Source organism: Sitophilus oryzae, unplaced genomic scaffold (assembly GCF_002938485.1).
Source record: "Sitophilus oryzae breed Bouriz unplaced genomic scaffold, Soryzae_2.0 scaffold_1499_pilon_pilon, whole genome shotgun sequence".
Classification (NCBI taxonomy): Eukaryota; Metazoa; Arthropoda; class Insecta; order Coleoptera; family Curculionidae; genus Sitophilus; species Sitophilus oryzae.
The window spans coordinates 4,999,103-5,024,216 of NW_022146168.1; the positions used below are offsets into that span (position 1 = coordinate 4,999,103).

The 25,114-nt window shown below is 34.8% G+C and overlaps 1 protein-coding gene across 1 annotated transcript in view; it reads left to right on the top strand.

Moving 5' to 3' along the window:
* The first annotated feature begins 201 nt into the window (after nt 1-201).
* Nucleotides 202-25,114, top strand: part of LOC115877889 — a 58,912-nt gene continuing 33,999 nt past the window's right edge. The window contains exons 1-2 of the mRNA XM_030894240.1: nt 202-447; nt 522-1,505. Of these exons, the coding sequence (XP_030750100.1) occupies nt 531-1,505 (975 nt within the window). The 5' untranslated portion in view covers nt 202-447; nt 522-530. The remainder of the gene's footprint in view (nt 448-521; nt 1,506-25,114) is intronic.

Consider the following 25,114-nt stretch of genomic DNA (forward strand, 5'->3'; position numbering starts at 1 on the left):
CTTTAGATAAATTTGAGACAATAAATAAACTTATAAATCTATCCGATACATCTTTGTAAATGTATTGTAATAACGAACATAGATAAAAGAGTTTTTATCTTAGATTGCATTTTTTAATGTTTTAATCGCTGTATTCAAATTTACGCGGCAATAGTACCATACTAATCACGCCATACGTCCCACCTTTATCTCTTTCGCACGCTCGAGAAACACCGTTCTCCCCCTCTTCGTTTCCAATTTGTTCGGATCCTCTCGAAAAAGTTGGTTCGTTTTTCAGTTGACAGGTTGCCTTCGAGCTGTGCTTGTTTACATGGGATTCGGCGGTTCCATAATTTCGAAGTCGATAATTGTTTTTAAAACGATGACTTTCCCATTTCTCGCGTTTGTAGACTGTTTACGTTAAAATAACTCGGTAACGTTTCCTTCGCTTTACACGATTCATAAAATGTACGGTTTGTGACAGAAAAGAAATCGACTGGATCGAAATAATCAACTAGGTCATTAAATGTGAACCATTTCAGCTTGCCCAAATGAATAGGAAACATGTAAATGTCGATATGGATTCTGGTCTGGGAAGCGACGAGGATCGCAGAGGGTCAAGGACCAAGGAACAAAAGCAGCTACACAACCAGCAACTTTTGAGTGGGTGTTTTATTGATGCCGCAAGTTTGTCCGATGAAGCTGAGGTGGTGGATCAGAGAAGGACCGATGAACGACGACAAGGGGCCCTTATTTTCCAATCATCTATACCCCAGTTTTCCATGTTGCAAATGTCCAGCTCGGCCGAAGAAAGAGTGTTTAGTTCTCCCCGTAGTGTCTCTTCTAGCTATCCTGATACGTCCACCCCTTTTAACTCTATCGTTCAACTTGAGGAACACGGCGAACAAGAACACAACAGGAACAAATCTCCTTTGGGGTTTTACGTTGATTTAAGCCAAGTGCCTGATACTCCTAAGACCCCTCCATCTACGTCCACTAAAAAGAACATATTTTCCATGGTTATTGACTTCGAAGGACCAAAAAAAGACAAACCCATTAAGCTAAGTTCCTCCTACACGTCTTATAAGAAATCTAAACCCAAACCAAACTTACTAACCAAATGTAATGGGAGTGGAAGTTTGTCTTCCAGTGTTAGCTCGATCAATTCCATGTGTATGGCCAGTACAAGTAGGCAGAGTGAGGAACACGAACAAAAATATAATGGGAATCATCAGGAATTGGCTAGTATTAGCGTACTTAGTGCATCTTTAGTGAAAAATTTGTCTGTCTCATCTAAATCGTCGAGTGACGAGTCTAGCGATAAAAACATTGTGGAAAAAAGTGAGGAGGAGCTTCTAGGTGAATCTTTAGTTTTGCCGGATGAAGAAATAACGTTAAGAAATGAAGAAAATAATAATGCATCTAACGAACATGTAGTAGACGTGACGAACGTTAATGTTATTCAAGAAGATAGCAATAAAATACAATTGGAAACAGATGATAGTAAATCTTCAGAGACGACACGGGTGAGTCATTATTTTTTTTATTAAATAATGAGTTTTCCATATTTGGAAAAACCTCAACATTAATTTAACTTCCTATTTTTAATATTAGATTTATTAGTAACATTGAAGCATAAATAAGTAGGTAGTTGTTGATTCTACTGATTACATCAAATACATCAGCAGGATAATACTTAAATTTATCATGCTGATGTATACAGGTAATTAAATAATTGTTAAAGGGGTTTATATGTAGATTAGTGGGCACTGCTACTATTTAGATTCAAAATCAATGTAAAGTTTTTAGAATAGAATGTTTTGTGATTTATTTGAATATTGTTTTTTGCTCGGTTTTTTGTGATTATTTCCCTTATTATAAAATGTATCTCTTAATCAATGTTAATTTCTCCAATATCGATATTAAGAAATACTACCTAGCAAATTTTTTATTTTTATCTGATACCCTTTATAAACAAGGCTGATACCTAGGTGCCGAAAAGCTTTTTAGAAGATTAATAAAAATTTCTGTTTTTTTTTTCAAAGCGTCATGAAATGAACTGAAGCTGTCTGATATAATTCGATAAAAAACGAAGTAAAAAATATATTTTTGGCAATATAGGCAAATATAGGTATAGGTACTTACCGAGGTACTTACCCTCAAATGAACCGTCAGTTAATTGACAACTCTTTTATTTGAAAAATTGCGCTGGGATGAAAAGAATGCTTCTTAAAGATAGCTTATACAATACGTATAAAACCATTATAAAACTACAATAAAGTAATACATTTAAGAAACTAGTTTCTAAGTATTACGCTGATAATTTAGATATTTAAGTGAAATTACATATATGTAAAAAATTGTTGTTAAGTAGCATTTTTGCTAAATAAAGAACTATTATTATTATTATTATCTTTAATATTATACATAAGGTGTAAATGAATAAACGTGAAAAAACTGTAGAGGTGATTACTTGTTAAAAATTAAAGGTGATATTTCATATAAAATTTCTGGATGTGACCTACAAAAGTATTTGGATATATAGGGTGACCCAAAATTACAGTATTATCGATTGACATTTCAAAAACAGCTTGCTCTAGAAATTCTGAATTTGGTATGTGGATTGCGAGGTGGATTGTGGATGGCACTAGTCATTAGTCAATAGTTTTAGTGGTTTAAGGGTCTTTAAAGAACTTCACTTTCAAAATATAATACTTATCTAAAACTAAACGTTCTCTAACCCAGTGTTAATACATATTATCAAAGTAAAACCTCTGAAGGCGGGTAAGGGGACAAATAACTCACTCAATGCTTCAAAAAAAGCAGGGGGCGACATGTTTCGGGACTTAAACAATTCCCATCATCAGGCCCAGAAAGCTGAAACAATTACAATCAGAATAATAGAAAATTCCAATAGTCAAACAGAGGTCAAAATTATAAAACACGATCACAAAACAAATTAAAAAAGTTATTTTTTTTTTTAAAGTTAAAAAGTTATTTCTATCACAATAATTGTTCAATCACAGATAACAATATGGTAAGCTAAAATCACCTTTTAATTTTAGTTTAGTTGTTTTAATTTTCAAATTGAGCTTACCATATTGTTATCTGTGATTAAACAATTATTGTGATAGAAATAACCTTTTACAAAAAAATAACTTTTTTAATTTGTTTTGTGATCGTATTTTATAATTTTGACCTCTGTTTGACTATTGGAATTTTCTATTATTCTGATTGTAATTGTTTCAGCTTTCTGGGCCTGATGATGGGAATTGTTTAAGTCCCCAAACATGTCGCCCCCCTGCTTTTTTTGAAGCATTTAAATTTAAATAAACGTCTTAAAGATTGTCAGTTATTTGTCCCCTTACCCGCCTTCAGAGGTTTTACTTTGATATAATACTTTGTAGAAAAATTTCTGGGATACTCTGTACATTTTCCATTTTGGAGGGATCAACTCAAGGGGCCAGGGGCGCCGACTTTTACAAAACCTCGTGGGTGCTCATCAGATATGGGTAAATGTAACAAATTTCCAGATTGTTATATCTATTGTACAGTACGTCTGCTGGATCTGTCTCTATGAAAGGAATGCGGACAAAAAATATTTAAATAAATAGCAATATATTTTATAGGACGACTTGACGAGTAAGTCACCGCAAATCGCTCCGCCCACTCATTTTATTGGCTACTTGCAAATTTGTCGAATTTTTATTGATGGGAAGCGTTTCAAATGTTTTTGGTCGTGTTTCACCGGAAATGGCTACAACTTTTGATTTTTAAATGGCACTCCGGTATATTTCTACTTTATTTCATAAAAAATGACACTTTGAATAGAATGACATATCATATGTAAACTTTTAATATTTGTGCTTTAAAAAAATTAATATTTTAAATTTCAATCTAGAGTGCCATGGCTGTATTAAAAACACTAATTTTTAATCAAGAAGCCTTGGAAAATAGTTTTGATCGTCTAATGTTTTTCGTGTTTTATCCTGGCCGGTTAAAAGATGCCCAAATCGTATTTTTAATCATATCTCAATTTTTTCAAATGGAACAAGAGTGGGTCATTAGCATATTTGGAAAAAGCATTTTTTACGAATAATTTGATACCACACACTTGGTATGTCGAGTCTAATTGTCGTTATGCACTGCATGTTCCAATTTCAAAAAAAAACAATGCGAAAATGTAAAAAGTTGATATATGATATCATCACATAAATATAGTAGAAATATACCGAGGGTGTCATTTAAAAATCAAAAGTTGTCATTTCCGGTGAAACAGGAAGTTTTCCGGTGAAACACAGACAAAAAACAATTGAATACGCCAATCATTACTAATTTATGTCATATAACGTATCAAATCTCGATTTTTTATCTGAAAAAATAAAAAAGTTATAGGGATGAGTCACTTTTGAGACACACCCGGTATATAACAAAGTTAGGAAAATACCATATCAATTATTGCAATTCTATTCTGTATTTTTGCAATTCTATTGAGTATAAGCAGCTATGCAGAGATAAAACTTTTTAGCGCAGATACCAATTTGTGAAGATATTAATTATACCCATTACAAGAGTGTAAGGGTAGCCAGTAAAACAGACAGATACTGTATTTTTATAGCGATACAAAATGAATGAAGCTAAAAATTGCTGAGATAGTGGATGGAGGGTTTGGTTTTCGGGATTGGGCAGCTTAGGGTTGCGATCGACAAATTTATCCAACAAAACTAAAAATTCTCGAAAATAAACCAAATATAAACATTCCCAACGAGCTTTAATATCACAGCAATTTTATAGGACCGTTTTATCTAAAATGAACTGTGTGACGCCCTCACTTCAGCTCATTTTTTCTAAGTGAAAATGCCCTCCCGAGATACAGTTCTGTCTTGCGTTTTGCCACAGGTTTTGCTCGCTTGTGCAATAAAGAAAAAGCAGAAAAACAACGTTTAGTTAGTTTAGTTAATAAAGCAAATTGACCAAAGTCAAAGTTATTATTCCTATGTCGATTTGATTGCTGATTTAAAAGTTGAAGAACAGGATTGGTTTTTGGAAAAGAATAGACGAAGAAACTTACTTAGAACTATTGAAATTTATTTCTTCAAAAAATTACCACAGTATGATGCGCATCATGCATGTACCAAAGGATTTAGTTGTTTCGCGATGTCTTACCTTGCGCTGTATAAGATATGAGTTTGTTTAAAGTTGCTAAACTGAATAGTGTCGATGGCTATGCTCGTGGGTGCTGGAGCACCCACGCAGTCGGCGCCCCTGCAAGGGACTATTTTTTTTACTTTTTTTGAATTTCGAAATGGGCAGAAGATGACAATAATTGTCCGCCATATGAATCCAAAATAATTTAAATTTTTCTGATATTTTTTTCGATGTCATCTGTTGTCATAGACAAAGCGATAGAAACTATTAGTACAAGGCGTTCCTTTTAATATACTAGTATTTAAGAAGCTGATTCTTGGACCTATTCTATGAAAAAAAATTATCATATGAATTAAAAACAACTTTTTTCATTACTCTGATGTTATTATAGATATCTTTATGAGTTTTGATACACGTCTTCTATGCATCAAGTTGCCTTTTTTTGATCTACATACAATTTCATTTCTTTTAACCAGTGGCGTTCGTACAGGTTTTGTATTGAATTTTTGGAGAAAAAATTGGTACCTACGTCACTCTCTTAAAATAAACATTATTTTTAACATTTTCATTAATTTCTAAACAATTTTCATTTCTAGATGTTTTTCCTTGTACTCATGGTTTTTGTACAGAAGAAGTAATAAAGTGGGTTTCCGAGTGGTTCTCTTTGTAGTCTGTGATTTTTGCTTAAAAAAATTAGTAATTTTACTTCAGGGTCAAATTGCTAAAAATATGATGATTTCTGCATCGACTGGAAGAAAATTAACATATACAACAATTTTTTTGTGCATCAAAAAATGCATTTTAACGTGTTTTAAATTTCATAGACATCTACCGTATGATAAAAAAAACGGCGTCCAAGACGGCTGGGGTATGACAATAATTGATGATGATTTTGGCTAGGTGAGTCTAGCCGTCATTTACTAAAAACTGACATAAAACGTGTCATCATTAACACTAATCATAGAAAGATTAAAAAAAGATAGAAGGATAGAAAAATTCGAAAAATCGATTGTCATTCCCAAGATGAAGCGTTCTTCGACGCCGTTTTTTTTTCGATCGTGTAGTATAGTAACATCATAGTAATGAATAAATGTTTTTTTTTTAATCTATCAAGTTATTTAGAAAATAAATTCTTTTGATGTATACAGGGTGTTTCTTAATACAAACTATTATTTGAGGGGGTGGTTCTTGGACATAATATGGTAGATTTATTTCCTTGATAGTTAATTTACGCCTCAAATTAATTATGTACCTACTTTTTTTCGATGTACAGGGTGGCTCGAATTCGACGCTCATCATTGGGATTTCAAAAACCGAAAGAGATACAGGATCGGTTAAATGGAGGCAAAGTTGCGCAATTTGATGCTCAATAAAATGCCGTATTGCATTTTTTTTATTTTTTTTGCATAAAGTATTCTGGTGATGGATTTTTCTGTACGAAACGTCGGCAAATATCAAAGTGACTATATATAGTGTTTTAAGAGTGATGAAAGAATTTAATTAAATTGAAAAAAAAATCAGGTCCGCATTTAAAAAAATTAAGTTGATGATGGTCGCCAGAAGCCGAAACGTCAGAGCCAATATTTAATCACACAGAGTTATAGAGCAGAAAAGTGGCCATGAAAATGTGTTTTTCATTTTAAGTTATCTTAACAATAAAGCCAGTAAACAATAGAAAACAAAATTGAAAATTCCGTCTTTTTTTTCGAATATATCCGGAAGTATTCGGAAATTTTCAAAATGCAATACGGCATTTTATTGAGCATCAAATTGCGCAACTTTGCCTCCATTTAACCGATCCTGTATCTCTTACGGTTTCCGAAATCCCAATGATGAGCGTCGAATTCGAGCCACCCTGTACATACCTATCAAACTATGTATTTTGGCGTCCTTGCATGGAAATTTTCGCGTTTCTAGTTAATGTTAAATTGTTCGATAAAAGCAGAACGTTAATTCAAACATTTCAGCTTTATAACTCTCAAGAATTCTTGCGTATCACACACCGTGTAAAATTGAGATAACGAACTCTGATAGCTTCCTACAATTAATGTTATTAGCCAGCGGATAACCGATGACTTTGAAATCAGTCGAAAAAAAGCCAACAATAACTTTAGTATTAATAGGGATTAGTCACGATTGATTTTTTCTTCTTATAATTCTTTCACTATTAAGTAAAATAGTTAGTAGTGGTCGGTTATAGCAGTACTGTAACGTATCTGTAATAGTACCTATCCATTTTAAGTGCTGTTGCTTATTGAATTAAAGATGTTTAAGTGTCCGAACAAAAGGAAAACGATTATTAATATTAGCGACGGTGCATCCTGAGGCGATTTACAATTAAATCACTTTGTTCGAATCGATGTTTCGACGCGTTAAAAAGTTACTGTTAAGTTTTATTTGTTTAAATTTAAGTGATTGGATTTGTTCATCATGGTGAGTTGAATTAGATAATTCGATTGTTAGGTTACTAAACTTTGTACCGTATGATCGAAAAAAAATGGCGTCCAGTTGGCTGGGAAATGAAGATCGCTGTCATTTTAAATGTAAATTTATATGGGAAATGTCATCGATCGTCATTTCCCAGCCAACTGGACGCCGTTTTTTCTCGATCATACGGTATTTGACAGCTTGTTTGTTATTTATGAGGTTTAGTAATATGTTTGTTTAACCTTATTTGAATCACTATATACGACAGATTTTTTTCTGTAATTTCGACAGACGATAACCAGAAAACTGTATTTTCTGGTTCTCGTCTGTCGAAATTTTCCCTAACTCGTTGGACAGGCTCTATGTAGTGTTGTTTGAAACATCAAAGAAGCGATAACCATACATTAACTCTATAAATTTGGGAGCGATACCTTTATATTTGATTAATGCACCTCTATTCGATAATAACTTTGCTAAAATGTATCGAATGGATACACAGTATCGATACCTTGAGAAACCAATAGTTTCTTACATCCCTACTCGACGCATTTCGCTAAAAATGCATAATTAATTTTCAATGGTACTCAAAAGCATAATATTTTATGCTCTTAAATGGCGTGTATCCAAAATGTCTTGCATCCATACACAGTATTAATACCCTGGGAAATCGATAGTTTCGTACATCCCTACTCGACATTAATTTCGCCAAAAATGCATAGCTAATTTTCAACGGTACTCGAAAGCATAACATTTTTATACTACTTAAATGACGTATATCCAAAATTTCTTGCATCGATACAAAGTATCAAACATAAAAGTAGCGATACCCTGAAATATCGATAGAAACATTCCTACTCGACAATGATTTCCCTAAAAATGCTCAGTTTGTTTTTGAACGGTACTCGGAAGCTGAAGCTTTTAATACTGAAGTTCATCCGAAATGTATCGCCTTGATACACAGTAATAATACTCTGAGAAATCGATAGTTTAGTACATCCCTACTCGACGTTAATTTCGCTAAAAATGCATATTTTAAAAAGTGAATATTTTTATGCTACTTAAATATATGCGTGTATCCAAAATGTCTTGCATCGATACAAAGTATCAGATATGAAAGTAGCGATAGCCTGAAATATCGATAGAAACATCCCTACTCGACAATGATTTTCCTTTATGAGAAATAAACAAGGTATCAAACATTAAAGTATCGATACTCTGAGAAATCGATGCTATAGTACATTCCTACTTGACAGCAATTTCACTAAAAATGCTCAATTTGTTTAAATAGTACTCGGATGCTGAACCTTTCTAGTACCTAGTGAAGTTTATCCGAGTTGTTTCCTGTCGATATTATAGCATATCCCTACTTGACAGTAATTTTGCTAAAATTAATCAAATTTTTTGAACGATACTCGAAAGCTAAATATTTCTAGTAAAACTACTCTGAAAAATCGATACTATAGCACATCCCTACTCGGCACTAATTTTGCTATAAACATTTAATTTGTTTCAACGATGCTCGAAAGCTAAAGATGTCTAGGAAGTACATGTAGTATCCAACATGAAGGTATAGATACTCTGAAAAATTGATACTGTAGCACATCCCTACTCGGCACTAATTTTGTTAAAACACTCAATTTGTTTGCTCGAAAGATGAAGATTTCTAGGAAGTACATGTGGTATCTACATGAAGGTATCGATACAGTCGATACCATGGCACATTCCTACTCGGCACTAATTTTGCTAAAAACGGTCAATTTCTTTGAACGATGCTCGAAAGCTGAAGATTTTTAGGAAGTACATGTAGTATCCAACATGAAGGTATCGATACTACAGCACATCCCTACTCGACGATAATTTCGCTAAAAACGCTCAATTTGAAGTAGGGCTCAATTTGAAGGACGGTACACGAAAGCTAAAGATTTCTAGGAAGTACATGTGGTATCCACATGAAGGTATCGATTCTATAGCACATCCCTACTCGGCGCTAATTTTGTTAAAAACACTCAATTTGTTTGAACGATGCTCGAAAGCTGCAGATTTCTGGGAAGTACATGATGTATCCAACATGAAGGTATCGATACTCTGAGAAATCGATACTATAGCATACCCCTACCCGACGATAATTTCGCTAAAAATACTTAATTTGTTTAAACGGTACTCGAAAGCTGTACCGAACATTTGTAGGCTAAATGAAATTTATCCGATCGCACACCGTATTTGACCATAATTAGAATAAAAAAATGGAACGACCCGTTAAGATAAGAAAATAATCAATTAAAGCGACCGAATAAGCTATAATGATTCTATCTAAAACGAAAAATACCGGCGTTTAAGTGATTAATTAAACAACTTAAAAGGTAAAGTGAAAATTGAAGACGCTCTCTCTATTAAAAAGTAAAATAAGATTAGATACATCACTTGAAATTGATAGATAATGGTGCTAAAATTTACTCTCTTTACATTAAATAGTAGGAGCGATCAACAATGATTGAAATAGTTGACAATACCACAGATTAAGTATTTTACAGATGTGACATTTAATTCATCTCGCTCATAGACTTAGAATAAAATATAGACTACACTATTTACATTTAAGCGCGGTCCAATATTAATTTTTGTAAACATGTTTACTCCTGGGTGCAGCTGACCTCGGCCGTCTCCAGCCTATGTTGTCACGTCTAAAATATTATTAATATTTTTTTTGTTGTTATACACATATATTGAGATATTAAAACTGTATTTTAATAAAGTAGTGTTTAATAGTAGAAAGATGTATTAAATAGTCCCTATACTACTAAATTATAAGTCGGAGACTATTTAAAAATGACAAATTCTTTACAAGGATAAAGTGGCTGGCACCCTCAGACTTCGTTCTTTTTCTCGAATGCATTATTTCCAATTGAAATAAACTTAATCTGTGGCACAGTTTTTTTTTCGCGATTCATCATACGCATGCATTTTGCATTCGGTCTCTTTAAATAGGATATTTAAAGGGACGGAATGCATTGTTCTTTTAATTATGTTTGTCTGTCTTACTTATGGAGTGTAGAGGTAAGGAAAAATAACTTCGTGCATTAAAAAAGATCATACAAAAATTGGTCAAGTGCGAGTCGGACTCGCGCACGAATGGTTCCGTATCATTCATTATCTATACAACATTAGACACTATATTATTATAAACTTTTTTCCGATTTAGCTGAAATTTTGAATGTATGTATAATTTAAAAAAAAATTAAAAAACACATTACTAAAAATTGTATTATTCAATAATAAATATGTAAAAAGTAAAAATAAATATGTAAAAATACGTAAAAATTAAAAAAAACGATTAAAAAAAAGTCGCCTTGACTAGGATTCGAACCTGCCTTACTACGGCTCCGCGCCGACGTAACACTTTAACCCATGCGGCCACCGAGTACTTGAAAGATTCTATGTAAAATTCTTACTTAAAAGATAATGTTTAGTGAAAGTACATTTTTATTTATAAACATTTATTTAATTTTGTTTTTAGTATTTGTTCTTATAGCGGCAACATAGATACATTTTCTGTCAAAAATTCAACTGTCTAGCTATAACGGCTCATAAGATAGACCTTTGTGACAGACGGACAGCGAAGACTTAAGATGGCGCTGCTGTAGCAAAAACCTAACATTTAAAATATGCCCCGAAAAGTTTTAGAACAGGAAATGATTCAAAAGAGATATTGACGAGATTTTTGACGTGAAGGCGCGGGTTTCAAAAAATACATATTTTATTTTCATGTCGCATGAAATAAATTATCGATATTTATTCAGCAGCAATAGACTGGGCCTCTAATATATTAGCTACATAATAATTGCTTTATATTGTTGCGGGCCGGTGTGGACTCGACCTAACCTCACAATATGGTCCGCCCTCGGATGACCTTAACATCGCATAGACACCGCAATGATTCATTCGTTCTAGAAGAATCGAGTCCCACTGGAATGGACTAGTGCATACGAGAACATTCGAAAACCTTCTCTACGCACCTAACGATCAATGGACAATTCTAGAGTTCTTTACCTGTCGGTATAAAAGCCGGCGGCGGTGGCCTACAGGGGGCAATTATAAATATACCAGTGCAGTTGACGCGCTAAAATTCAAAATAAATTCTTAGTTATAAATCGTTTGTAAATAGTTCTATAAGTCTTTTATCGTTATTGTTTTTGTTAATTAGTGTTAAATAAATAGTGTTTAAATAAATTGTGACTTTCTATCCACACGGAACCGACGAAAAACGTAACAATTGGTGTCAAGTGTGGCGAGTGTGATAGACAAGAAAAATAAAGACTGACCATGGCTCTAAAAAAATTGGTGAAAGACTTGAAAGTGTCCGAACTGAAATGCATATTGGAAGAGAGAGAGTGCGAGACAGATGGAAGGAAAAGCATTTTGCAAGCTAGACTGAGAGACGTTTTGGTGGAGGAAGGTGAGGATCCTGACACATTTTGCTTTGAGTTGAAGGTGACCTTGACTCGTGCCTACAAAAAATTAGAAAATAAAATGACAGAGAATTCTCAAAAATTAGACGACAACTTGAACAATTTGAATAGTAAAATAATTGACTTGGAAGTTAATTTAGAAGATAAAATCAGTGATAAAATGACGGAAAATTCCCAAAAATTAGAAGATAAAATTAATATTTTAGAAGATAAGATTGCAGAAAATTCCGAAGACATACAGGCCAGCTTTAATAGCAAAATACTTAATTTAGAAGAAAAGTTAACAGAAATCCAGGAATCTTCCAGGGAATTAGAAGAAAAGATTATAGAAAATTCTACAGAACTACAAGACAAAATAACACAAATTGAGGACGATGTAAATAAAAAAATCGAAATTTTGAAAGAACAAATAGCAAAGGCAAATTCACCAAAATGTCAAGAAACATCGGAGGGCCCGACACTCGTCGAAAATAAGTATATCTCAAAGTCAGTTATTAAGCCTCCACAGTTTGACGGAAAAACCGCTTGGGCCAATTATTTTTGCCAGTTTGAGGCCGCTGCGAGAGCGAACGGATGGACAATCGCTGAAAAGGCTACCGCTTTGACTGTCGCACTGCGAGGAGATGCGACTGATATCCTGCAGACATTGTCACCATCGGAACAGGGAGATTATCAGCAATTGGTACGACATTTAGAAATGAGGTACGGCCAAGCTCATTTGGAACATGTCTATCATTCCCAGCTAAAAAATCGCATTCAAAAGTCAAATGAGTCTCTGCAGGAGTTTGAAGCCGACGTAGCCCGCCTCGTTCGCCTTGCGTACCCTGCTACGCCAGAGAATGTTAGGGAGCGGCTGGCAGTACAGGCATTCTCCGACGGCTTACGTGATAACGAGACGAGACAAGCACTTCTCCTAGCCCACCCAACGCACTTGGTGGATGCTTTAGCACGTGCCCTAGAATTTGAGGCCGCGAAACAAAATTCTCGGTCTTTAGGAAGAGTACGGGCCATCGACGAATGTTCCGACGAATCCGTGGAAGGGATTGTTCGGAAGGTAATGGACCAGTACATGGGCAAGAAGGGACCGATTCGTCGAAGGGTCGAAATGAAGGCACACGTCGACCTGTACCCAACATGCCCCAACGAAAACTGCCTGTCGCTTCGCTACAACACAAATTCAACAGCATTTTTTGATGGTTTTGTTGATGGAGAGTTCCGGACCATGCTGTTGGATACAGGTGCCACGAAAACTATCATCAGACCGGACATTCTTAAAACATCGAAGAAGGTTAAAACAACACAATGGCGACTACGTACTGCTACGGGGGCTCCGCTGCTGTCCATGGAGAAGTAAACCTTAATTTTGTTATTGGGAGCACCAGTTTTGAACATCCAGTGTTAGTAGTAGACATCGAAGATGAACTTATTCTCGGAATGGACATCATGACCACTAGAGGTTTTGAGCTAAACCTCAAACAAGGAATTTTGAAAATAAATGAAGAAGAAGTGGTTCTGCATCGAAAATGTGAGGAGACGCTTCGCGTGGTGGTAGCAGAAGATGTTTCGATCCCTGAGCGCTGTGAGATATTTTTGGATGGTTGCCTAGAAGGTAAAATGAATAATGGGAGTATTATTCTGTTGGAGCCAAGGAACCATGACAGCGAAATAGGACGAGGGATCGCTGTTGGAAAAGCCCTGCTACGAGCGAAGAAAACTGTACCGGTGAGAGTAATGAACACGAATTATTATTCTGTATCCTTGAAGAAGGGAACCCTCTTAGGGTACTGTTGTTCGGTCTCCTCAGTCGTTCGAAGCGTGGAAGCCTCCAAAGTTTCGACTTCAAAAATTCCGGACAAAATGGTGAAGGAGTTAGTAAACGTTAAAGGATTATCTCCCGAAAATAGAAGAAAATTGAGAAACCTGATAATCAAGTATCAAGATGTGTTTGATAAAGGAGAAGCAGGACAGAGAGGTCGTACCAATTTAGTACAACACAAAATTGATACCGGAGATGCACGACCAATCAAACAAAATCCGAGAAGACTTCCGCTCGCCAAACGTGAAGAAGCTGATAAAATCCTTCGAGAAATGAAAGAAGAGGGTGTCATCGAACCATCTAACAGCCCGTGGACATCGCCGGTAGTACTAGTAAAGAAGAAAGACGGTACCACCAGGTTCTGTGTTGATTATCGGCAGCTCAATAATGTTACCAAGAAGGATAGTTATCCCCTGCCGAGGATAGACGATACTCTAGACACGCTGGCGGGGTCAACGATATTCTCTACGTTAGATCTGAAGAGTGGATATTGGCAAGTCGACATGGCGCCGAAAGACAGAGAGAAGACAGCGTTCTCGGTGGGCTCCGGACTGTGGCAATTTACCGTCATGCCTTTTGGATTGTGCAACGCGCCAGCTACCTTTGAGAGACTAATGGAGTCTGTGTTAAAGGGACTATCCTGGACTACCTGTTAGTGTACCTGGATGACATCATAGTGGTTGGGAAATCCTTTGACGATCATCTGAAGAATTTGGAAGTAGTTTTCAAGCGACTAGGGAGCTCTGGTTTGAAACTTAGCCCCAAAAAATGTCATCTGTGTCAAGAAAAGGTACACTACTTGGGACATGTAGTCTCCTCCCAAGGAGTTGCGGTAGATCCACATAAGACCAAGACAGTGGAAGAGTGGCCAATACCTAAAGATAAACATGAACTACGAAGCTTTTTGGGACTATGCACATACTATCGCCGCTATGTACAGGGTTTCGCCACCATCGCAAAACCATTGACCAGACTTACCGAAGGCGAGAGGCGTTTCTCTTGGGACTCAGATTCTGACGAGGCATTCCGAACATTGAAGAAGGCCCTGACTAGTGCGCCCATACTTAGCTACCCCCTTGGCAACGGAAACTTTATATTGGATACCGACGCTGGCAATGTTGGATTAGGCGCTGTTCTGTCTCAAATCCAGGATGGTCAAGAAAAAGTAATTGGTTATTTTAGTAAGACCTTGTCAAAACTGGAAAGGAACTACTGCGTGACCAGACGAGAATTACTAGCCGTAGTTAAAGCAGTGGAACACTTCTACAAGTATCTCTATGGAAGAAAGTTCTTGTTAAGAACAGACCATGCTGCTTTGAAATGGCTGTTGCAGTTTAAGAATCCTGAAGGGCAGGTAGCTAGATGGATCGAACGATTACAAGAATTTGACTTCGACACAGAACATCGAGCTGGGGCAATCCATCGAAATGCCGGCGCACTTTCCAGAAGACCTTGCGATAAGGACTGTAAGCATTGTTCCCGAGCAGAAGAGAAAGAAGCGAAACTCGTAAGAACAACTGTGGTTAATGATACTTGGCAACCCGAAGATCTTGCAAATGACCAAACCAGTGACCCAGAATTAGGTTTAGTAATTAACTAGAAAAATGCAGACCTAAGACCAACGTGGGAAGAAGTTTGCAGATATTCGCCGAACGTAAAGTCGTACTGGGCTCAGTGGAATTCCTTGGTAAAAGATGACGGACTACTTCGCCGTGTGATCGAGAGACCGGAGGGACAAGAAGAGAGAAGGCAGATCGTCATTCCAAAGAAGAGGGTCCCAGAAGTCTTGGAGGAAGTTCACAATGGAACCAGCGGAGGACATCTTGGTGTTACCAAGACACTTGGCAAGCTGCGTGAACGGTTCTACTGGGTGAACTGCAAAGAAGATGTGAGGGCCTGTGGACTCGACCTAACCTCACAATATGGCCCGCCCTCGGATGACCTTAACATCGCATAGACACCGCAATGATTCATTCGTTCGAGAAGAATCGAGTCCCACTGGAATGGACTAGTGCATACGAGAACATTCGAAAACCTTCTCTACGCACCTAACGATCAATGGACAATTCTAGAGTTCTTTACCTGTCGATATAAAAGCCGGCGGCGGTGGCCTACAGGGGGCAGTTATAAATATACCAGTGCAGTTGACGCGCTAAAATTCAAAATAAATTCTTAGTTATAAATCGTTTGTAAATAGTTCTATAAGTCTTTTATCGTTATTGTTTTTGTTAATTAGTGTTAAATAAATAGTGTTTAAATAAATTGTGACTTTCTATCCACACGGAACCGACGAAAAACGTAACAATATTCTAAAATATAAAAACAAAGCTTTTTTGGTAATGTTTAGTTACTTTTATTCTCTTATGGTTACTTTTAATTTTTTAGATTGGTAATTTGGTGAACCCTTATTCTTTCCATTTTTGTGACCACTTTATCAAATAAAGTCCCATAAGAGTTATTTCTCCTCATCTCTACACTCCATAGTCTTACTGATAAATTTGTGTTATTCTGTGGCACTACTGTGTTAAGGTACGCGCATACTGACCAGAGCCGCACGACTGAAGAAAAATATTGTTTGTTTTACTTTCAATGAAGGTGCGCACACTAGTCAGAGCCGCATGGCTTCATTTAAGCTATGTTATCTTCGGTCGATGCGGCGCGTGCGGCTCTGGTCAGTGTGCACGTACCTTTATAGTCTAGGAAAATAGGCTTTCAAATACGTAGCTTTGGTAAAAACCGAGGTAAAAACTTGAATTTTTCATATAAATTACTTTGAAAGATCTAGAAACGAATTGTGTTTTTAAATTCACCCCCGAAAAGGAATAAATAAATAAAATAATTTTTTTCGAAATTTTAGGGAAACGGTAAGGACTAGAAAAAAAGTTCAAATAAAAGTTGTAGAGCGTCCAATTTTACATAAAAATGGTCTCTTTACTTTTTTGCTCAAATCAAAATTAACCGAGATAGGGTGGCTAGAAGCTAGAGGACAGCTTTGATTGAAACTTTTTTTTCAAAGTCTTTGCGTTTCTCTGAAATTTGAAAAAAAAACACAGTTTTCACCTCTTCTCGGTGTGAATTTAAAAAAATCTTAATTGAAATTTATAATTTTCCAAGCAAACTGAATAAAAATGTTAAATATATGAATTTTTCAGCAACTTAAATTTTTTTCATCCCCTAGTTTCTAGCCACTCTATCTCTGTTAATTTTAATCTGAGCAAAAAAAGTATAGAGATCATTTCTATGTAAAATCTGACGCTCCACAAGTTTTATTTGAACCTTTTTTTCTAGTTCTTACCGTTTTTCCGAAGTTTCGAAAAAATAATTTTATTTATTTCACCCCTTCTCGTGGGCGAATTTAAAAAAAATATCAAAAACCCAAGTTTTTACCAAAACTTCGTATGTAAAGGCCTATTTTTTTCTGAACTATTAGGGGATTTTAGTAATATTTTTTCGAGTAATTCCACACTCAATGAAGAAAAATCGCAAGTGTGGCTTGTTCACTAAACGCAGCGTAATTATTGGTCTTTAAACTTTACGACTGTTGAAATTGTTTGTTTTGTAATCGTTAATTATTATTAAACAGTCGTAGAATTTGTCCGAATGTCTCATTTGTCGTTTTTTTTTCGAAACAACATTAACTGAGAAATCGACAGTTTCGAAGAATTAACACCTTGGGTAATGTAAATAATAACTATTCGTTTTCGGGGTTATGTATATATGCATATAAATATACCGTACGATCTAATGAAAACGATGTTACGGTAGGTGTAATAATAAATTAATTAAAAGTAAAAACAGAATTTTAAATTTCAATGCGATCAAAGCTTACCCTAGAAACACGAAATATTACACAGAGGTTCTACGAGGTGAGCAACAATGATTGAAATACCTAAGATCGAGAAAAAAAAAACGGCGTCAAATATGGCTGGAGAATGACAATCGATAATAATTTTAGCGAGGTCAAGCCCTATACTTTACCCATTACTAGGTATGTATTCTTCTTTATTTTTTATTGGCGCTTACTGCCAATTGGCCTTAAGAAAGTTATATTGAGTAAAAATTATTTTTATGTATATGGTGCAATTTAAAAATCGAGAAAAATAATTTTTTGGAAATAAATTTGTGTGTCTGGAAACGGTTCTATCCTTTTTTAATCTTCCTATAATTAGAGTTAGGTAATTTTGACACATTTTATGTCAATTTTTAGTAAATGACGTCTAGAGATTGGCCTCGCCAAAATGATCAATGGTTGTCATTCCCAAGCCGTCTTTGACGCCGTTTTTTTCGATCATACGGTATACAAGTCACGTAATTGAACACTATGAAGCGATTTTTGGAAATTCGTACCATTGCGGGGGTGAATTAAAAGGGGAAATTTCATAACCTCTAGTTATACAGGGTGCTACAAATTCGGGGTACGAGCATTGGTATCTCGGTAACCGTAATAGATACGAACATGGTTAAATTTAGGCAAAGTTGCGCTTTGGGATGTTCACCAAGCTGCCATCAAAAAAGTTTTAAAAATTTCAAGGATTGCTGAGTTTTTTGGAAATTTAATTTAATTTTTTCCTGTCGTTACTTTTTAGAAAATCAAAAAACTAATTGCACATTCTTATAGCAACTTTATTAGAGCTATCTGGTACTATTTTTAGATTTTCAAATTAGCTGATAATTAATTGTGAGATACAGAGGCCAACTTAATTTTTTTAAATACGGACCTGCAGTTTTTATTTTAGATTTTGAAACAGCTCTTTTGAGTACTACGATGATATGCCATACTTATTTTTTTTTTGTTTGGAACATTTGAATACAATTCATTTAAACAATTTCAAGTTCGGCGCTAGTTTTTTAAATATTTAATCTATTCATCGTTAAAATATTGATTAGCTTTCAAACTTAACAATGACGTGGGGTAAAACATTAAATACTTAGTGAACTTGGCATTTTGGTGAACATCCCAAGGCGCAACTTTGCCCCAATTTAACCATCTTCGTATCTATTACGGTTTCCGAGATACCAATGCTCATATCCCGAATTTGTAGCACCCTGTAGAAACATAAAAATTTGCAGATTATGTTTAAAATAGACTTTTAAACAGTTTTAAACAAATATTTAAACAAGTCTCGAAGAAAGTTTAGAACACGTTGTGTTTTAAACAAAATGTTTATTAAAACATAACAACCCTATTTTAAACTAAGAAACTTGATGATGGTGTCTCATTTGTGAAACGTCAGATTAGAAATTGAAAATGAAATAGTCATTCTTGCGTGTTTCTAGACTCGTAAATGTCAATGGCAATGTCGGGCAATGTGGAATCTATTTTCATCTGGCGTTTCAATTAATTCTAAAATTTGAAAAAAAAACTCGAAAATGACAAGGTTTTTATGTTAAGAGTCTATTACGCTGTCCTGTTCGGGTCGCCCCCAGGGGTCAGGTAAAGCGGGTGTGTGTGGCCGAAGGAAATATATATTATATTTCAGAAATCTGCCTAAGGCTTAGCCCGATCCTGTCGTGTTAAGACACACCCCAAATTCCAAACACACGTGCTTTGATTAAGATTTGCGGAGCTTCAGTATTTGCCGTAAAATAGCGGGCAATTTGTTACAAACCCATATAAATTATATATCACTGTAATCACAAAACTTCAATCTATTTCCGTATTGTAACGAAATTTTAAATTATGTCTTTATTTTCGAGAAAATTTAATCCAAACATAAGGAATATTTTGTTGTTGTTTGACCATCAAAATCTTAAAAATAAAGAAGTTGTCTAAAAATGGCCTACAATAAGGATATAGCATAATCCTTTATCTTTAATTACCTTCTTCAATTGTGTAAAAATACCTAGCCAGTTTTACATAAAACGTTAAATGCCGAACGCTTATTTTGCTACTTTTTCAGACTAGTGAAATGGACTCTTAAAGCATAAAGCCTGCTAAAAGTGAGACAAAATAAAACACTAGCTACAACCGTACAGTCTAAAATTAAATTTTGCGAATCCAAGATTCATCGGACAGGTATTCCGATTAGGCGCGTGCCTAATTTATTTATTCTTCAATTTCTGTTGCTGTTTCTCTATTTTCTTTTTTCCAGCCGAGATTCTGAACGGTTTTTCGCTTCGAAAATAGTTTAGGAGGACCTTGAAAAGGATTATTTTCGGTACAGTTGCGCTTTTCAAAGGCTTGTATGTGTATGAGTGTTTTTTTTTTCATTGAATTTGACGCTACATTATTGCGTGTTTGAAAAAAATGGAGTATTTCACGGTAATGGTTTCGATGTGTTTCGCTATAGAGGAAGGTCAAATTGTTAATGGATTTTCGGGATGCTTTTTTATTAAATGTTTTAAATATACGAATATGGTACATGCAGGCTGATCTGATTCGATTGTAGAACTAGAACTGTGCTAGAACAGTACTTTTGTGTCTTTGAATACATACCGGGTGCGTATCAAGAGTGGCTCCCCCGTATAACGTTTTTATTTTTTTAGATAAAAAAACGAGATTTGGTATCTTAGTATATCACATAAATTAGGATTGATTGACGTATTCAATTGTTTTTGGTCACTTTCTTTTTCACCGGAACTGACTACAACTTTTGATATTTAAATGGCACCCTCGGTATATTTCTACATTATTCGGTAGAAAATGACACTCTGAATCGAATGACATATTATATGTCAACTTTTGACATTTTTGTTTAAAAACCAATCGTATTATAAATTTTAATCTAGAGTGTGATGGCTGTGTTAAAAACATTAATTTTTAATCAAGGGGCCTTGGAAAAATAGTTTTGTTCGTCTAATGTTTTTCGTGTCTTATCCTGGCCGGTTAAAAAATGCCCAAATCGTATTTTTAATCATATTTCAATTTTTTTCAAATGGAACAAGGGTGGCTCATTAGCATATTTGGAAAAAGCATTTTTTTACGAATATTTTGGTACCATTCCTTCGGTATTTCGAGTAAAATTTTCGTCATGAGCCGCATGTTACAATTTCAAATAAATAATATGCGCAAATGTCAAAAGTTGACAAATGATATGTCATTCTATTCAGAGTGTCATTTTCTATCGAATAAAGTAGAAATATACCGAGGGTGTCATATAAAAATCAAAAGTTGTAGTCATTTCCGGTGAAACAGGAAGTGACCAAAAACAATTGAATACATCAATCAATCCTAATTTATCTCATACTAACATACTAAATCTGGGATTTTTTATCTAAAAAAATATAAAAGTTATAGGGGTGAGCCATTTTGAGACACAGCCGGTATAATTAACTTACTTTTAATAATACAAAATTTAGAAGTATACATGGTGTCCTAAATGCGAGCCTCATCATTGGGACCTCGGAAACTAGAAGAGTTACGAGGTTAAAACTTTAAAAATTCTTAATACTTCCGAAGATTTTTGGAAAAATCGAATATTTTGTTATTTTATTTTTATTTTTTATTAGAAGACGGAGAAAGTAAATATAAAACTAAATATCCTATGTAAAGGGACCGAATACAAAGCACATGCGTATGATGAATCGTGACAAAAAAACTGTGCCACAGATTAAGTATTATTTCAGTTGGGAAAACATTTTTTCCAAAAGGCAACACTGCATTCGAGAAAAAGAACAGAATCTGACAATTAAAGGCCCGAGGTCACGGCGGCGTTTATCAGCAAGATGAAATAAGTGCCACATCTGTAAGTTAATCTGTGTTGGTTGCTACTGAGTATCTAAATTTGTGAGGGAGGCTGTGGTGTAGCTTCCCTCACATATTTAGATACTCTCTTTGGAAATCGTTGAATAAGCTGAAAACGATGATTCACGAAATTCGCTATCACAATGGGACCTATTAATTTCATGAACGTCAGTATTTATTTCTTGTTTCAGTTTAATATAAATATGATCACTAGCTAATAAAGCACATAAGATACCCTAAGGAAATAGCTCTATGGTGTGAAATGAGACATTCCCGTTTTCCTCCAGCGGTTATTAATGGCCACTACCTACTTCAATTGCGGAAGTTCATAAAGCGATGAGACTTTCTTTGAGATAAGCCAAGCACCGGAAAGCCGGTGCACTATGGACGTCCCTTTACAGACAATAGGGGCATCTTGAACACCCATTTTTAACTGTTATCTGTTTGACGTTTTAATTGACGCATTTGAACTTTTGAAATCTGAAAATTTGCGGATTTATTGTGCTTTTCTGTGCTTGCTGATTTTATGTTGTTTATTATTTATTCTACAATTGACTTATTCTACTTGTATTGCTCTATTTTCTTTTAGGTTGAAGCTGAAGGTTGAGAGATTTTGTAACTAGGTAGATATTGACCTAGGGTCGACCTATAAGTTTAAAAATACAGCCTAGTTTTCTTAATCTTTAATTTTGTGGGGTATCGTTTTCATGTTCAATTAGTTTTTGTCGTAAGTCGCGTGTGCTAACAATGAACCGCACTACATCGAAATTTTAGCCTAGTGGTTCGCAGAAGTAGGCGGCAGGTCGTGGACCCGCAGGTGTCTGACCTGGAAAAAAAATCGATCGTACCGATTAGTTATTAGTTTTTTGTTCTAATAAATATTCCTGTATAAACAGTGATTAAATACCTGTCATGTATGGCGAGACTTTTTTTTGTTACGACAAATTAACTTGGTATTGATCGTAATCTTCTGGGAATAACACCATTAAATCAAAACACTTAAGAAATTTAAAATTGTGTGTTTTAGAAAAAGTATTTTATTGTAAGTACTTGAGTTAATCGGTATGTCAAAGATTAAATAATGATTTAGTGTTCTCGTTATTATTATTTTTTTACTCTTTGGATTTACTTGTTCTTGTTCTGTTCCAAACCAAACCAAACCGTACCTCAATAGGAAAAAACGGAACCCTTATAGGCTCACTATTTTGTCTATGTGTCTGTCTGTCAAGACCCTTTATCTCGGGAACGCGTGGAGGTATCACGTTGAAATTAAAACCATATATTCAGGCTTGTACTCAGGTCTACAGTCCCTTGAAGCTGTGAAAATTCAAACTTCTAAGTTAACCTAAAAAAAGATACGGCCATTTATAGCTCAAAAAATGTATAGGGTATTTTCCGTTGACCTAGAACTATGAAATTTGGTTCGAATTTAAGTCACCCTGTATATTTTATATATAATTTTTAAATGATTATTTTTTGAGCAGCACTAATTTTCATTAACACTAGGAACGCTTACTAGCATTCCGGGTTATCATTCAAGTAATATTAATTATGTGTACAGGGTGGATAAAGTTGGACGCTTTTAAAGGGAAACACCCTTTTCTATAGGAGATCGAAACGATATACGAAATCTAATATCGGTGTCTGGAGCTCAACTTTTATCAAAAACATGCTGGTGAAAAACGCACATCGGATGTTTTTCATAAATGTGCATTTTTAACAAATCGCTGTAACTTTTTTACTATGGTAAATTTTGTATTTTTATGTAAGTTTTCTAAGTATATTTTTTTAAAATTAATAACATAAGAGTTATCAACAGAAAAATTAATTTTTTATCTCGGATCCCCTGTTTATTTTTAATTAATTGAGAAGAACTTGCAATTACCACAGAACCTTAATTATTTTATTATTATTTTTATTTATTTATTAATATTATTATTAATTACATTTACCTTAAAGAACCAAAAATATAGCACATTTGATAATATATTGTTATAGGTAGTCCCCTTCGAAATACAGAATTTTTAAAAGTTCGCCACGTTTAACTAGTAGGCTTTGGACACCTTATTGATGATCAATGGAACTCTCTTTCTCTGGAAAACATATTTTTCTAGCAAGACGAGGCACCGCCACAGAACGCTGAAGTCGAATGAATCATGCAATTTTTTGCAGCCAATTTCGAGAATAATTGAATAACTAACCAAGATCCCAGCCGTTGGCCGTCGAGGCCGCCCGACTTAGTGATTGATTTTTATCTTTGCGGAAGAATAAAAGTTCTTATTTTTAAATTTCCCGTATAATTTAGACAAGAATTAAAAGTACTTGCGGTTTTGCGAGGGTATGTTTCACCCCCACCGAGTTAATGAATTCCGCGAGAAATGTTCAAAAACGGTCTTGTCTGTCCATAACAGAAGACGGTCGACATGTGGAACACTTGTAGCAAAAGTCTTGGTTTGCTATTAATTTTTATTGTTATTAGATATAGTTAGGATGTGTTGATGTTGTTAAATATAGTTTAAATTGTTATAAAATTCTGCATCTCTCATTGCAAATATTATTTTCGTTTTAATTGCTGCTCACAGGCTAGAATTTTTTTGTATTACATCTGGCGCCGTTCAAACCCTAGGTACTTATTGTATTCAAAGTGGGCGAATTTTTAAAAACTCTATATCTTCAGGAAGAATCGAGCAAAATGTCAAGTGTGCTATATCTTTGGAAAGGTAATTTTAAATTCTTTTCAATGAATTAAAAATATACAGGGTGTCCCATATAAAAAAATCAAATTTTCTGTTGATAACTTTTAATTTTAAAAAAATTATACTTAAACCATTAAATTCTACGTAAAAAGGTGCTTTAGAAATGTTTTCAAAAAAATACAAAATTTTTCATAGCAAAAAAGTTACAGCGATTTGTTAAAAATGTGCATTTTTGAAAAACACCCCGTAACTCCAAACGGTAACAGATATCGATGTGCGGTTTTCACCATCACGTTTTTGATAAAAATGAGCTTAGACACCAATATTAGTTCGTTTATCTCCTACAGAAAAGGATGTTTTCTTTTAAAAGCGTCGAATTTGGCCCACCCTGTACAGTATGATCTAAAAAACAACATGAAGTTACTTTAGAATCGTCTGACATATACCGAAAAAATGTGTGTGTGATTTCACGCTTTTTTATATCATACGGTATAATTTACTGGAGCTTATTTTCGGCACCTCGTTTTTTGATTGATGTTATAAAAGGGAATCACGAAATGAGTACGAGTCGACTAATTTTGGCACAACAATGCAAGTATTATGACTTTCTCGCTAGATTATTTTGGTTTCTTTTTTTTTAGATTATCTGTTGTTACCTGTTACCGTTTTTGATACTGTTCATATACGTATGTGTAGTCCCGACCTCAAACAACTCTGCATGCAAAAATAATCTATTTGTTGGATATAGTGGACAGAAATAAGTTTACAAGTAAAATTTACACCTGCCTAACAATTCGAATAGTCCCTACCTGTTATACATACATCCGCCTTTTATCTAGTACAACAGGGACTAAAAGGGGACCTTTGGGGTTAAATATAACAGTGGCGGAGTCGTTGC